The following is a 15,948-nucleotide window of genomic DNA, read 5'->3' as shown; positions in this document are numbered from 1 at the left end:
TTCTGTTTGAGAATGTTTAGCTACGTTGTGCCTAACTGAACACTGCCCTGCTGATCCTAGTGTAGTTCACCTGTTGCAGTGCTGCAGCGGCGGCAGCTGCGGCTTGCTGCTGCAGGGCTGAAGTCTGCTGGGACAACTGGTAGTTAGCGGCAGCCGACTGGGAGTTGAGGGAGGCTGCAGCCAGGGCTGACTGCTGGGAGTACATAGAGGGAGACGCACCCAAGAGAGATGGCTGCTGCACACCTAGAGCTGCAGGAGAGAGTGGGGTGCGGAATAGAATAATTCAGAAAGAGGATGGAGTGAGAAGGTAGGGCAAGCGAAAGGAATGGAGTGATAGAAAGACGGGTTGAACGAGAAACAAGAGAGTACTTTTAACATCGTTGAATGTCCAGTTGACTACTGAATCTCCTCCACCACAAACTTTGCCAAACAGATCCTAGTCTGAGATGCAGTTTCCATCAAGCGCTGTACCCTCAACCCCACTTTAATTTTATCCCACCAATGAGCACTGAGTATAGTATTCAGCAAGGTGTCAAACTCACAGTGTAGGCTATTGAGGTCCAGGGACTGTCCTGAGTGGCCGGGCTGGGACACCACTGTGGCAGCAAACTGGGCCGCCCACGGAGGGTTCTTCTGTCCCCCAAACTGTGCCATGAGTCAAGGCTCGAGCTTAGGTGTATTGACCGAACCAATTGAAGTTAATATCCTGTCAATACAACAGAAAATGGGCCTGTTTAGATAAGGATTCTCCATTTGACATGTACCTTTGCTTTGAACACAAACATTGACAGCTAGCAACAAAAACAAACTATACCAGGAGAAGATTGTTACAGATTTACTTGCAGCTAATAAAATACTCAACTAGCAACACAACCACGTAGCCAACGACAACAACGTCAGGCCTCTTGACAGCTGCCTCTACTCAGCGGGATAGTAGTGGGACAAGCAACAACGGAATGGGCAAACAAGCAATTCGTTGCAAGCAAAACGTTATAGTAGCCGTTGGCTACTGTAGCTAGCTACTGTTAGTTGGTTAACTAACCGTAACTAACTTAACCCTATAAATAGTACGCCAAATTCATGATATTAATTTTAAAACAATTACTAGAAGTATTATAATTAGAATTCACATTCATGAATTTTGCGTACTATTTATTGGGTTACTAGCGAGTTTAGATCGCTGTAGAGTTGAGTAAACGTACTTGTTGCTAAGCTAGCTATGTTAATGCATTTGCTAGACACTTGCCGATATTAGCTAACGTTAGCTACCTGGTTAGCCTTTAGCTATAAATAGCCACAGGCTAGCTAACAACATGTTGTTGGCTTGTTAACGGAGATAAATAGCTAACTTAGCTAGCTATAATGATGACTCGTGCGTTGTTTTCAAAGCAACGTTGACCAACGTCGCTAGCTTGAGGCCTAAGCAAGGCAAAAAACACATAATGCTGTCTGAATGGTAGCAAACAGCAAGGCTGATGGAAATTCAATTTTTTTCGCCAATAATTGCATTCTGCAGTATCAAAACCATCAGAACTGTACCTGTAAAGTTTTAATTACATTAACGTTACAGAAAGAAATTGTCCTCACTGCTTTACCTCTGTCCTGCTCTGTTCATGCACCGGCGGAGATAGATCCAAAACTGTCAACGCGCATGCGTGAATTACATACGGGTACTTTTTCTTTTTAAATATCAAAGAAACTGTATATAATGATGATATGTTCTTGTCTCCCCCCTAAAAATGTGAGTCGTTGTCCCAAAGGCGGGAAGCCATGCAGTCTGCTTATCACTATTCCCGCGTGGACCGACTTTGACGGGAGTGGACTGTCTCGCTTCGCTTCTTCCTCTCTGGTCATATGTGCTGGTGTAGGGGTCATTTGCTGTCACGGTAACAAGGTTCATCATAGACCTGTGGCTAAACATGAAACCATGAAAAGCTTGAAATATCACTGCTGTAACTTTGAGAAAATATTAAAGATAGTGTGTGGTAATATACCATGTGAGAAATAATATATGGAAAATATAGCATAACATACACTGCCTGTGTCCATCCCTAGCCCGCTACCACCCGGTTACTCAAACCTGCAAGAGGCTGCTGCCCTATATACATAGAATCACTGGTCACTTTAATGATGGAACACTAGTCACTTTAATGATGTTTACATACTGCTTTACTCATTTCATATGTATATACTTTATTTTAGTCAATGCCACTCTGACATTGCTCGTCCTAATATTGATATATTTCTTAACTCCATTGTTTTACTTTTGGATTCGTGTGTACTGTGGTGAATTGTTAGATACTACTGCACTGTTAGATCTAGGAACGCAAGCATTTTGCTACACCCGCAATAACATCTGCTAAATATGTGTATGTGATCAATCAAATTTTATTTGATAAATCTGATTGTTTCCAACATCAACTCAATAAAGACAGCAAAGTAATATCAATAGGGTATTCCCACAAGTGTTGGTTTCTGAAAACAAGAGCAATACAATAATACAACAAGATGATTCCACGAATGGGACAAAATAACCATTACATTTTCCTTTGTGATACTAGTATGATTCGGACTTCTGTATTGGCAATATGAGATTGCAGCTGTAACTGTAACAATTGCAATGCATATACAAGTGAATGGGTGATAGTATCCATTCAAAGAACTTCAATCATTGCACAACATTTATCACAGTATTTCACATAAAGCTTTCTTTACGAGTAGATGTACTGCAATCTATATGATGAATATAAATTAATCTTGGTTAACCCAGAACTAAAATATTGTGGAATTGGTCAGATGCTCGATTAAGTTCTGGGTCCATACGTATTAGGAGAAGATACAGAACGAGAATCGGAACGAAGAGCTCCACTCTCTCTCTCTTTGTAATTTACGGGCAAGTCAAAATGGGCCGAATGTCCCCTCTCCTTCCGAAATTCGAAAGATGCCAACACCTGCGAAATCGTGATGTGTCTAAATAGCCAGTGAAGAAAAACCCAAGCAACGGAACTAATGCTGCTCGTTATGTCTCGCATCCCATTGACATATCTACGATACCATTTGTTTATGTAGTCTCTCCACGAGAGATTAAATATAAATGAGCATGTGCCCATGCCATAAATGTAAATGTGTTAATGTGATTGCTATGTGTAGACTCCTAGACAATGCATTCACAAAGAAACATATACAGCTAAATCATTTAGTCGTTTTAACTGTGCAATATCTTGTGATCATTTCATACAAACAATTGGTCATGTTTGGCCTAGGGATAGATAAAAACCATATCCCTTAACTCAAACCATCACAGAATGTCCTTTCATCAGAAAATACTATTTTTTTTGGAAAACATATGAAGTAAATCAATTAGTAAATAAACCTGCAGAGAAATAAATATCAAATATATAACATACTGCCGTCTTCAGAGTTTTAGGCCTTTCCAATGGAAAAGACAAACAGTATAAATGTGTCAGTGTGTGGCCTTGCTTCATTGTAACAGTAATATACAGTATTTGAGTAAATGAAAGACAAAAACAGCCTACAGCACAGTTGGTATTTTGAAAGGGCAATGCTGAATATTATTTTAAAACATGAACATTGCACTAAGGTAGTGGAAGCAGTATCTACCTGGTTTGCAAGGCATCTATACAACAGGCTGTTTTTCTATAGGCATGGGGGCTGACAGAAGTTTTATATGTCTCCTAACTTGCGTTCCAACTCGGTGAAAACCTTTGCATTCACATGATCCACTTCATCTTCCACCTACAGAAACCAAACAAAAAGAACAGCTATAACTGACACTCTTTATACACACTGCATATTTATTTACAGAGTCTTGACATAGCTCACTCTACTGCTGTACATATTTGTAGTATATATTGTATAAATGAATCCGGTGTATATACGTATAGATTGCATTTGGATTACTGTTAGTGTTATTTGGGTTGTTCATTGGATTCTTCTGACATTACTTGATTTCTTTTTATATTTATTGTAATTTTTGTACTGTTTGACATTTTACTGCATTGTTAGGCGTTAGTAACATAAGCATTTCGCTGCACCCGATATAACATCTGCTAATCTGTGTACGTGACCAATACACTTTGATTTGACATCAAAGCAGATGCTGTTCCAACTTCATGATTTAGTTCTCTCTCCATTCCACTCTAACTCCTACTCCTCTAACTCCTACTCCTCTCTAACTCCTACTCCTCTCTAACTCCTACTCCTCTCTAACTCCTACTCCTCTCTCTCCATTCCCCTCTAACTCCTACTCCCTACTCCTCTCTCTCCATTCCCCTCTAACTCCTACTCCCTACTCCTCTCTCTCCATTCCCCTCTAACTCCTACTCCTCTCTCTCCATTCCCCACTAACTCCTACTCCCTACTCCTCTCTCTCCATTCCCCTCTAACTCCTACTCCTCTCTCTCCATTCCCCTCTAACTCCTACTCCCTACTCCTCTCTCTCCATTCCCCTCTAACTCCTACTCCTCTCTCTCCATTCCCCTCTAACTCCTACTCCCTACTCCTCTCTCTCCATTCCCCTCTAACTCCTACTCCTCTCTCTCCATTCCCCTCTAACTCCTACTCCCTACTCCTCTCTCTCCATTCCCCTCTAACTCCTACTCCTCTCTCTCCATTCCCCTCTAACTCCTACTCCTCTCTCTCCATTCCCCTCTAACTCATACTCCTCTCTCTCCATTCCCCTCTAACTCCTACTCCTCTCTCTCCATTCCCCTCTAACTCCTACTCCTCTCTCTCCATTCCCCTCTAACTCCTACTCCTCTCTCTCCATTCCCCTCTAACTCCTACTCCTCTCTCTCCATTCCCCTCTAACTCCTACTCCTCTCTCTCCATTCCCCTCTAACTCCTACTCCCTACTCCTCTCTCTCCATTCCCCTCTAACTCCTACTCCTCTCTCTCCATTCCCCTCTAACTCCTACTCCTCTCTCTCCATTCCCCTCTAACTCCTACTCCCTACTCCTCTCTCTCCATTCCCCTCTAACTCCTACTCCTCTCTCTCCATTCCCCTCTAACTCCTACTCCCTACTCCTCTCTCTCCATTCCCCTCTAACTCCTACTCCTCTCTCTCCATTCCCCTCTAACTCCTACTCCCTACTCCTCTCTCTCCATTCCCCTCTAACTCCTACTCCTCTCTCTCCATTCCCCTCTAACTCCTACTCCTCTCTCTCCATTCCCCTCTAACTCCTACTCCTCTCTCTCCATTCCCCTCTAACTCCTACTCCTCTCTCTCCATTCCCCTCTAACTCCTACTCCTCTCTCTCCATTCCCCTCTAACTCCTACTCCTCTCTCTCCATTCCCCTCTAACTCCTACTCCTCTCTCTCCATTCCCCTCTAACTCCTACTCCCTACTCCTCTCTCTCCATTCCCCTCTAACTCCTACTCCTCTCTCTCCATTCCCCTCTAACTCATACTCCTCTCTCTCCATTCCCCTCTAACTCCTACTCCTCTCTCTCCATTCCCCTCTAACTCCTACTCCTCTCTCTCCATTCCCCTCTAACTCCTACTCCTCTCTCTCCATTCCCCTCTAACTCCTACTCCTCTCTCTCCATTCCCCTCTAACTCCTACTCCTCTCTCTCCATTCCCCTCTAACTCATACTCCCTACTCCTCTCTCTCCATTCCCCTCTAACTCCTACTCCTCTCTCTCCATTCCCCTCTAACTCATACTCCCTACTCCTCTCTCTCCATTCCCCTCTAACTCATACTCCCTACTCCTCTCTCTCCCCGTTCCCCTAACTCCTCCTCCCTACTCCTCTCTCTCTCCATTACCCCCTAACTCCTACTCCCTACTCCTCTCATTACCCTCCAACTCCTTCTCCCTACTCCCTCCATCCTATTTCTGCCTCTGTGCGTTTCTCTCCTCCTCCTCCTCCTCCTCCTCCTCTCCTACTCCCTGTCCCTCCCTCTTTCTATTCACCCTCTCACCTGTTCCACATCATCCACCTCAGGGATGTAGAACTGCAGCATGTTCTGGATGCCATTCTTCAGGGTGACAGTAGAGCTGGGGCAGCCGGTGCATGAGCCAACCAGCTTCAGCTTCACAGTGCCGTTCTCAAAGCCCTTAAAGATGACATCACCGCCATCCTCCATCACCGTGGGCCTGTGTGTGACGGGAGGGCTTATCAGGTTAGTTTATCATTCAACAACATAACCGGTATTATTACAATTGTAATTAAAAACTAGGAGGGACAGAAGAATGGAGAGGAAGATGAGGAGTTTAAGAGAGGGGAGGGGATAGGAGAAATCCTTGACAATAATATCATTATAGTCTATATTTCATATCAACATCACTTCTATCATTTGTTTGTGGAACAACTTCAGTGCCCAAACAATCTGCCAGATTGCATTTTGCTTGAAGAGCTTATGAGCCAAAACATCTTTATCAAGACTGTGAACGAAACATTCCTAGGATGCCTCTAGGGCTCAGATTCCACAAATGGGTCATATTGTACTAGATCAGCGTTTTCCAACTCCAGTCCTTCAGTACACATTTTTGTTGTAGCCCTGGACAAGCACACTGGATTCTACTTGTCAACTAATCATCAGGCCCTGAACTGGCGGGTTTGATTATACTGAGCTGCGGGGCACCGGTCTATGGCCCATGATGTGAGGAAAAGAGGTGAGGGAGGGGCGCCCTGCTCAAATGGAACAGTAATCTGCACCGCTCGGTCATGTTGTCAACAAGGCAGCATGGTGCATCATCCAGAAACATACATCTCTTTAATATGTACAGTGGGGGGGAAAAGTATTTGATCCCCTGCTGATTTTGTACGTTTGCCCACTTACAAAGAAATGATCAGTCCATCATTTTAATAGTAGGTTTATTTGAACAGTGAGAGACAGAATAACAACAAAAAATACAGAAAAACACATGTCAAAAATGTTATAAAATGATTTGCATTTTAATGAGGGAAATAAGTATTTGACCCCTCTACAAAACATGACTTAGTACTTGGTGGCAAAACCCTTGTTGGCAATCACAGAGGTCAGACGTTTCTTGTAGTTGGCCACCAGGTTTGCACACATCTCAGGAGGGATTTTGTCCTAGTCCTCTTTGCAGATCTTCTCCAAGTCATTAAGGTTTCGAGGCTGACATTTGGCAACTCAAACCTTCAGCTCCCTCCACAGATTTTCTATGGGATTAAGGTCTGGAGACTGGCTAGGCCACTCCAGGACCTTAATGTGCTTCTTCTTGAGCCACTCCTTTGTTGCCTTGGCCGTGTGTTTTGGGTCATTGGCATGCTGGAATACCCATCCACGACCCATTTTCAATGCCCTGGCTGAGGGAAGGAGGTTCTCACCCAAGATTTGACGGTACATGGCCCCGTCCATCGTCCCTTTGATGCGGTGAAGTTGTCCTGTCCCCTTAGCAGAAAAACACCCGCAAAGCATAATGTTTCCACCTCCATGTTTGACGGTGGAGATGGTGTTCTTGGGGTCATAGGCAGCATTCCTCGTCCTCCAAACACGGCGAGTTGAGTTGATGTCAAATAGCTCTATTTTGGTCTCATCTGACCACAACACTTTCACCAGTTGTCCTCTGAGTCATTCAGATGTTCATTGGCAAACTTCAGACGGGCATGTATATGTATTCTTGAGCAGGGGGACCTTACGGGCGCTGCAGGATTTCAGTCTTTCACGGCGTAGTGTGTTACTAATTGTTTTCTTGGTGACTATGGTCCCAGCTTCCTTGAGATCATTGACAAGATCCTCCCGTGTAGTTCTGGGCTGATTCCTCACCGTTCTCATGATCATTGCAACTCCACGAGGTGAGATCTTGCATGGAGACCCAGGCCGAGGGATATTGACAGTTCTTTTCTGTTTCTTCCATTTGCGAATAATCGCACCAAATGTTGTCACCTTCTCACCAAGCTGCTTGGCGATGGTCTTGTAGCCCATTCCAGCCTTGTGTAGGTCTACAATCTAGTCCCTGACATCCTTGGAGAGCTATTTGGTCTTGGCCATGGTGGAGAGTTTGGAATCTGATTGATTGATTGCTTCTGTGGACAGGTGTCTTTTTTACAGGTAACAAGCTGCGGTTAGGAGCACTCCCTTTAAGAGTGTGCTCCTAATCTCAGCTCGTTACCTGTATAAAAGACACCTGGGAGCCAGAAATCTTTCTGATTGAGAGGGGGGTCAAATACTTATTTCCCTCATTAAAATGCAAATCAATTTATAACATTTCTGACATGCGTTTTTCTGGATATTTTTGTTGTTATTCTGTCTCTCACTGTTCAAATAAACCTACCATTAAAATTATAGACTGATCCTTTCTTTGTCAGTGGGCAAACGTACAAAATCAGCAGGGGATCAAATACTTTTTTCCCCCACTGTATATATGTTTGAATTTTCTAGTTTTCATTGGGAAGACAGATAGTGTTTTTATCAAAAGCAATCACTTTTTCATTACTCAACATGCTTAATTACTCTCAGTGCATTCGGAAAGTATTCAGACCCCTTGGCTTTTCCACATTTTGTTATGTTACAGCCTTATTCTAAAATGAATTAAATACATTTTTAAGACTAACGTAACAAAATGTGGAAAAAGTCAAGGGGTCTGAATAATTTCCACATTTTGTTACGTTAGCCTTATTCTTAAATGAATTTGTAAGACTAACGTAACAACATGTTGAAAACGTCAAGGGGTCTGAATACCTTCCGAATGCACTGTAACTTTTGTTTTGAGCCGACTTCGCCAAGGGCTTTGAACGCTGCACCTGGCTCACGCTGGGAGGCAGCCCGGTTCCAAAATAAATGCAATCAACTTTCACCCAGGCCAAAACACGCCTACCCGGTCGCCCGGTGCAAAACACGCCTACCCGGTCGCCCGGTGCAAAACACGCCTACCCGGTCGCCCGGTGCAAAACACGCCTACCCGGTCGCCCGGTGCAAAACACACCTAACCGGTCACCCGGTGCAAAACACGCCTACCCGGTCGCCCGGGCCAGATTAATAGAATCCCCTCAGTGAGTTGAATCAGCTGAGTGTCAGGGGCTACAACAAAAATGTCTGCTGTTGGAGGTACTGGAGGACCGGAGTTTGAAAACACTGTACTAGATTAACAAAATATTGTCAGTAAAACACATTCATCACACTGAGAGAATGTGTGGATTTTACCTGATCCGTGTATCTACAGAAAAACATCATGAGAGTGACAGACTGATCATACTAATAGTATGTGGGGATTTTACCTGATCCGTGTATCTACAGAAAAACATCATGAGAGTGACAGACTGATCATACTAATAGTATGTGGGGATTTTACCTGATCCGTGTATCTACAGAAAAACATCATGAGAGTGACAGACTGATCATACTAATAGTATGTGGGGATTTTACCTGATCCGTGCATCTACAGAAAAACATCATGAGAGTGACAGACTGATCATACTAATAGTATGTGGGGATTTTACCTGATCCATGTATCTACAGCGAAACATCATGAGAGTGACAGACTGATCATACTAATAGTATGTGGGGATTTTACCTGATCCATGTATCTACAGCGAAACATCATGAGAGTGACAGACTGATCATACTAATAGTATGTGGGGATTTTACCTGATCCGTGTATCTACAGCAAAACATCATGAGAGTGACAGACTGATCATACTAATAGTATGTGGGGATTTTACCTGATCCGTGCATCTACAGAAAAACATCATGAGTGACAGACTGATCATACTAATAGTATGTGGGGATTTTACCTGATCCGTGTATCTACAGCAAAAACATCATGAGAGTGACAGACTGATCATACTAATAGTATGTGGGGATTTTACCTGATCCGTGTATCTAGAAGCTCCTTTATCATTGAAACAATTTCATCATCATCTTCAGAGTGACCTAAGACAGGAACAGCATGTTGAAAAGTTCATAATTCTAAAAAACAAACATGTAAAAAAATCAGTTGGCGGGTGGAATGAAAACATTCTATCAACCCATGGGTCAGCTGAGCACAATTATATTGTGGTCGGAAACATTTTAAATCAAGATACTATCTTTTTTTTACCAATCCATGAGCTTGTTGTGTTGAATTGTGAATTTCATTAGGCTATGTGCACAGTGAGGCAGACATAGCGAAGGCTACCAGCCACGCAGCGAGACATTGGAGCAGGGAACTCTCCCCATTAGTAGCCTATTTGTGTGGTGTTAAAACATAATTTGTCCACGTGCAGAGTTTATATTCCCTTCTGCCACACAACAATACGTTGTCAAGTTTATTTTCCCTGACTCCTAGCTCACGTGAAAATGGCAAACCTAACAGTAGAAATAATAAGAACGTTTATGATGAAATACACCATCGTGGAAACAGGTGCTGCACAAGTGAAATCCAGTTTGGAAGGATTTTGTAGTCATTGTGGACAAGTAGGACAACACGGTAGATGGACACAGTCTACAAAAGTGCAAGCAGGCATTTGTTTACAATAATTCTGTTAATCATTACATTCATTCAGGCATCCGTTTAGACCAAACGCAGGCCATATAAAGTTTAATCCAGTGCGGCTTTTAAAAGTTTGAGTAGCCAATAGCCTACCTAATAATATACGTAGGCTATTTTTGCAGCCTATAGCCTATTCAATTCTGGGAATTGTTTAAGTTTCAATTAAACTATTGGATTATTTAAACAATCTACACACAATACCCCATATGACAAAGCAAAAACAAGTTTTTAGGAATACCTTATTTACATAAGTATTCAGACCCTTTGCTATGAGACTCGAAATGGAGCTCAGGTGCATCTTGTTTCCATTGATCATCCTTGAGATGTTTCTACAACTTGATTGGAGGAGTCCACCTGTGGTAAATGTAATTGATTGGACATGATTTGGAAAGGCACACCTGTCTATATAAGGTCCCAGGTGACAGTGCATGTCAGAGCAAAAACCAAGCAATGAGGTCGAAGGAATTGTGCGTAGAGCTACAAGACAGCATTATGTCGAGGAACAGATCTTGGGGAAGGGTACCAAAAAATGTCTGCAGCATTGAGGGTCCCCAAGAACACAGTGGCCTCCATCATTCTTAAATGGAAGAAGTTTGGAACCACCAAGACTCTTCCTAGAGCTGACCGCCCAGCCAAATTGAGCAATCAGGGAAGAAGGGCCTTGGTCAGGTAGGTGACCAAGAACCCGATGTTCATTCTGACAGAGCTCCAGAGTTCCTCTGTGGAGATGGGAGAACCTCCCAGAAAGACAACCATCTCTGCAGCACTCCAACAATCAGGTCTTTATGGTAGAGTGGCCAGACAGAAGCCACTCCTCAGTAAAAGGCACATGACAGCCCACTTGGAGTTTGCCAAAAGGAACCTAAAGACTCTCAAACCACGAGAAACAAGATTCTCTGGCCTGATGAAACCAAGACTGAACTCTTTGGCCAGAATGCAAAGTGTCACGTCTGGAGGAAACCTGGAACCATCCCTACGGTGAAGCATGGTGGTGGCAGCATCATGCTGTGGGGATGTTTTTCAGCGGAAGAGACTGGGAGACTAGTCAGGATTGAGGCAAAGTACAGAGAAATCCTTGATGAAAACCAGCTCAAGAGCATTCAGGACCTCAGACTGGGGCAAAGGTTCACCTTCCAACAGGACAACGACCCTAAGCACACAGGCAAGACAACGCAGGAGTGGCTTCAGGACAAGTCTCTGAATGTCCTTGAGTGGCCAAGCCAGAGCCCGGACTTGAACCCGATCGAACATATCTGGAGAGACCTGGAAATTGCTGTGCAGCAACGCTCCCCATCCAACCTGACAGATTGAGCGGATCTGCAGAGAAGAATGGGAGAAACTCCCAAAATACAGGTATGCCAAGCTTGTATCGTCATACCCAAGAAGACCCAATTCTGTAATCGCTGACAAAGGTGCTTCACCAAAGTACAGAGTAAAGGGTCTGAATACGTATGTAAATGTGATATTTCCTTTTTATTTTATAAATTTACAAACATTTCTAAAAACCTGTTTTTGCTTTGTCATTATTGGGTATTGTGTGTAGACTGATGAGGGAAAAAAACAATGTAATACATTTTAGAATAAGTCTAACGTAACAAAATGTGGAAAAAGTCAACGGGTCTGAATACTTCCCGAAGGCAGTTATTGTTTTTTGGCGGGTCACGGATCGGCTCTTGGAACAATTCTATGCTGGTGGCGGAGAAAAAATCTGTCCTGATGTCAGATATTGGGTGGGACTTGGAATTGATGTGGCTGGAGCGGGTGCGACTCTAAAAAGCTGACCAGTGTAACACTCCACACTCATATGAAGAAGAGTTTTGTTCCTGTCATACTCACTGCTCTCATGGTGGGTCACCCCAGTGGTTATGGGGTCTCCACTGTCAAAGAACTTAGTGATAGCATCCATGGCATGGTGCTTGATGTCCGTCCACTCCACATCATCATCTGCCTGGCAAGGGCAACACAAAACATGCCAAGGCCTGGTAAATTAACATGGCTGGGCCCCGATTCACCACCCCTCTCTCAAAATGTGCCCTTGCACACTTTCTTGCATGGATTTAGCAATAGTGAAAACTCCCTCCTGCCAATGCTTATACTAATCTTCTGCTTTTAAATCCACAACAAGGAGTGTGCAAGTGCAGACTTCGGGAGAAGGGTGGAGAAGTGGGACATAGCACATGTATTGAATCATAAAGTTAAACTTTTATTTGTGACATGATACATTGAGTTATTATGGTCTTATAATGGCACACCATATCCCAGAGTAAATGAATAGGGTTGGTAAAAAGGAAAGGTAGATGAGGTTTATTTATTCTCTACCTTGGTCACTGTGATGAAGTCAGGACCATAGAACACACTTTTCACTCCTTCGATTCCAAACAGGTCCCTGTGCGACCAAGGAGCGGCAACCAAGAGTGGTCCATGTCAAAAACATTTCATGATGTTAGTATGTACAGTAATATCTATGATCTATAATCCACATGGTGTGCTCAGAACAAAGTGGAGACGCTCATTGCACCTTCATTTATTTTGACTTGAGGCATGCAAAGAACTAACTTAGGCTAATCAGTACAGTAAACCAATACAACTAAGAAATACATACAGAAATGGGGTTAACTTCTCAAATTTCCTTTTATTCCCTCTCCCTTCTAAATTAAATTTATTTCCATTCAAATTCCCGGTCAGTCTTTGAATTCAGAGATAATTCAATTCCAATGTTAGGTAAATTTGATTTATTTTTTAAATTCACAATTCAATACGCAACAATTCCCCAAATTCCTATTCAAATGAAATTCCTTTGGGCTTTCAGGCTGACCATGTCACTGTTCAGACAGCCTAGTTATACTGGAAATGTAGAAATACAAGTTGAAATGATTTAAAACAAATCCTGGAGAATTTAGATTTTTTTATATGAAGTACATTAATTACATTAACTGGGAAATGTACAATTGAATTTCAATTCCACACACACACTACCATTCAAAAGTTAGAAATGTCTTTGTTTTTGAAAGAAAAGCAAACTTTTTGTCCATTAAAATAACATCAAATTGATCAGGAATACGCAGTGTAAACATTGTTAATGTTGTAAATGACTATTGTAGCTGGAAATGGCAGATTTTTAACATAGGCGTACAAAGGCTCATTATCAGCAACCATCACTCCTCTGTTCCAATGGAACATTGTGTTAGCTAATCCAAGTTTATAATTTTAAAAGGATAATTGATCATTAGAAAACCCTTTTACAATTATGTTAGCACAGCTGAAAACTGTTCTGCTGATTTAAAGATGCAATAAAACTGGGCTTCTTTAGACTAGTTGAGTATCTGGAACATCAGCATTTGTGAGTTCGATTACAGGCCCAAAATGGCCAGAAACAAATAACTTTCTTCTGAAACTTGTCAGTCTATTCTTGTTCTGAGGAATGAAGGCTATTCCATGGGAGAAATTGCCATGAAATCGAATATCTCGTACAACGCTGTGTACTACTCCCTTCACTGAACAGCGCAAACTGGCTCTAACCAGAATAGAAAGAGAAGTGGGAGGCCCCGGTGCACAACTGAGCAAGAGGACAAGTACATTGGAGTGTCTAGTTTGAACATCCCGGAGTCGCCTCTTCACTGTTGACGTTGAGACGGGTGTTTTGCTGGTACTATTTAATGAAGCTGCCAGTTGAGGACTTGTGAGGCGTCTGTTTCTCAAACTAGACACTAATGTACTTGTCCTCTTGCTCAGTGTACAAGCGTCACTGGTTCTCACGCTCTGAAAAGTTTCACACTGTCTGAAAAGTTTCACACTGTCTGATTTCGTCATGTTTACAGCTCATTGTTTAGATACTTGCTACTATCATATTTCAATAACTCATAAAAAATACAATTCCCGTTATCCAACAGTACTAACCTGGCTAAGGAGGAGCACTCTGCAGAGCTTGGAGAGGGGAAATCCAGGGTCCCCACCCCCAACACAGGCTTACCAGGGATGAACTTCAAGCTCCGTGGGTTTGGCGTGTCCTGTGTCTGAATGGACAAGTGTCGCACTGAAACATAATGGTATGGTCATCCTTTGAGCGTATTGTTTCACTAGTAAGCTTATAGGCCTACTCTGAATATACTACATGACAATTGTATTCTTTGAATGTGGTTGTTAAATGGTTATGTAAATATATACATTTTTTTTTAAATGTAAAGGCCAGTTTCTCACCTACGAACTGTATGGATCCAGTCAGAGGCAGAAGTTGAACTTTTCTGTAGTTCAGGCCAATGCATTGCGTGTGGAACTGGTTTCTCGTCTTGATTGGAAACCTATAACAGACAGTACATGTCAGGTCATGTAGTTAGATGGTCGGAGATAAACCCACTCAGTTGAATTAATCCCACTTCGGGATGGCCTTGAAGCGGACATGAATTTGCGACCTTGTCAACAAGCAAAGAAAAAACGATAAAGCATCTAACGTTAGCTAGCTACCTATGGTTTTCTAATGTCACTGATTAGGCTTGGCTATGCCGCAATGACCAGACTGGTAACTGAGAAAGGTTTCAGCTAGGTTCTCAGAAAGTTAGCTAGCTACTTTAAGCAATCGAGTTGATAACAGGTTTAGCAAGCTAACGGAACAATACCCAGGCAAACAGTTGTTAAATGCGTTACTTCATGGCCCACCGTGATTGTAGACTATACTTTAATATGTATACAATTTGGGAAATATCGTCTGCGCAACATGATGGCGATTAGGTTTGACAACGATGTCGCAGTTAGCTTGGCTAACTAGCTAGGTCAAGCATAGATTCCTAACGGAAATTGGCAGCCACTCGTGCTGAATTCACAGCAATACCTTCATTACGTTTATATACACAAGTAGGAATGTTATATTAGTAGAAGCTCAAACCTAAAATGTGATGTATTTCGTGACTGAATCAACCGTTGAAGACTCCATCTTATGCGGGCAGCCATTTCATTTGTTTTGAAAGTGAGGACCCAAGACACAGCTGGCTTCACATATCCTGTTTGAAATAGATTCCAATTGCGCCACAATTTGCTTATTAATCGTTAGTTTGATAAGTAAATGTTCTTATTCATCACAATAAACAAACATCAATTCAAACTATATAGCTTATAGATACTCTCGAAGTACAAATATTGGCTCCCGAGTGGCGCAGCGGTCTAAGGCACTGCCTCTCAGTGCTAGAGGTGTCACTACAGACCCTGGTTTGATTCCAGGCTGTATCACGACAGCCATGATTGGGTGGCGCACAATTGGCCCAGCTTCGTCCAGGTTATGGGTAGGCCGGCATTGTAAATAAGAATTTGTTCTTATTAACTGACTTGCCTAGTTTTATAAAGGTTAAATAAAACATCTAAATGGCCAGCCACTACTGAGAACGAATCAATGATCTGTTTGTGCTGTATGCAATGATAAAAGTAAATCAGAATTCTTGCATGAAAATGTTTTGGGATTTTGTTGCTGCTACTAGAGCAAAACATAGCCCATCTCA

The 15,948-nt window shown here is 42.5% G+C and overlaps 2 protein-coding genes across 7 annotated transcripts in view; both read right to left on the bottom strand.

Annotated features, from left to right (window-relative positions):
* The window catches only part of LOC106577249 (cell division cycle and apoptosis regulator protein 1), a 42,786-nt gene extending 40,960 nt beyond the window's left edge, over nt 1-1,826 (bottom strand). For all 6 annotated transcript variants that reach the window (XM_014155178.2, XM_014155179.2, XM_014155180.2 and 3 more), the window contains exons 1-3: nt 1,596-1,826; nt 543-706; nt 71-249 (exon numbers count right to left, since the gene is read on the bottom strand). In XM_014155178.2, the coding sequence (XP_014010653.2) occupies nt 71-249; nt 543-654 (291 nt within the window). In that variant the 5' untranslated portion in view covers nt 655-706; nt 1,596-1,826. The remainder of the gene's footprint in view (nt 1-70; nt 250-542; nt 707-1,595) is intronic.
* Nucleotides 1,827-3,189: 1,363 nt separating this feature from the next.
* zgc:110319 (NFU1 iron-sulfur cluster scaffold homolog (S. cerevisiae)) lies at nt 3,190-15,413 on the bottom strand. Its single transcript, NM_001140794.1, has 8 exons — nt 15,342-15,413; nt 14,660-14,760; nt 14,360-14,495; nt 12,782-12,848; nt 12,299-12,410; nt 9,801-9,864; nt 5,944-6,118; nt 3,190-3,756 (listed from the first exon to the last, which is right to left on the bottom strand). Exons 1-8 carry the CDS (start codon nt 15,404-15,406, stop codon nt 3,685-3,687), a joined length of 792 nt encoding a protein of 263 aa, NP_001134266.1. The 5' UTR covers nt 15,407-15,413; the 3' UTR covers nt 3,190-3,684.
* Nucleotides 15,414-15,948: the final 535 nt, after the last annotated feature.

This window comes from Salmo salar, chromosome ssa18 (genome assembly GCF_905237065.1).
Source record: "Salmo salar chromosome ssa18, Ssal_v3.1, whole genome shotgun sequence".
Lineage (NCBI taxonomy): Eukaryota > Metazoa > Chordata > Actinopteri > Salmoniformes > Salmonidae > Salmo > Salmo salar.
The sequence above is the reverse complement of the archived record's forward strand: the minus strand, read 5'-3'. Positions and strand labels throughout refer to the sequence as shown.

Bases quoted from the DNA above. Each gene is read 5' to 3' on its own strand.
- zgc:110319 (NM_001140794.1), bottom strand. From the start codon at position 15,406: ATGGCTGCCCGCATAAGATGGAGTCTTCAACGGTTGATTCAGTCACGA. The intron at 12,849-14,359 runs GTTAGTACTGTT...TTGGTCGCACAG, and splicing joins GAGTGCTCCTCCTTAGCCAG to GGACCTGTTTGGAATCGAAG. The intron at 6,119-9,800 runs GTAAAATCCCCA...CGTCACACACAG, and splicing joins CTTCTAGATACACGGATCAG to GCCCACGGTGATGGAGGATG.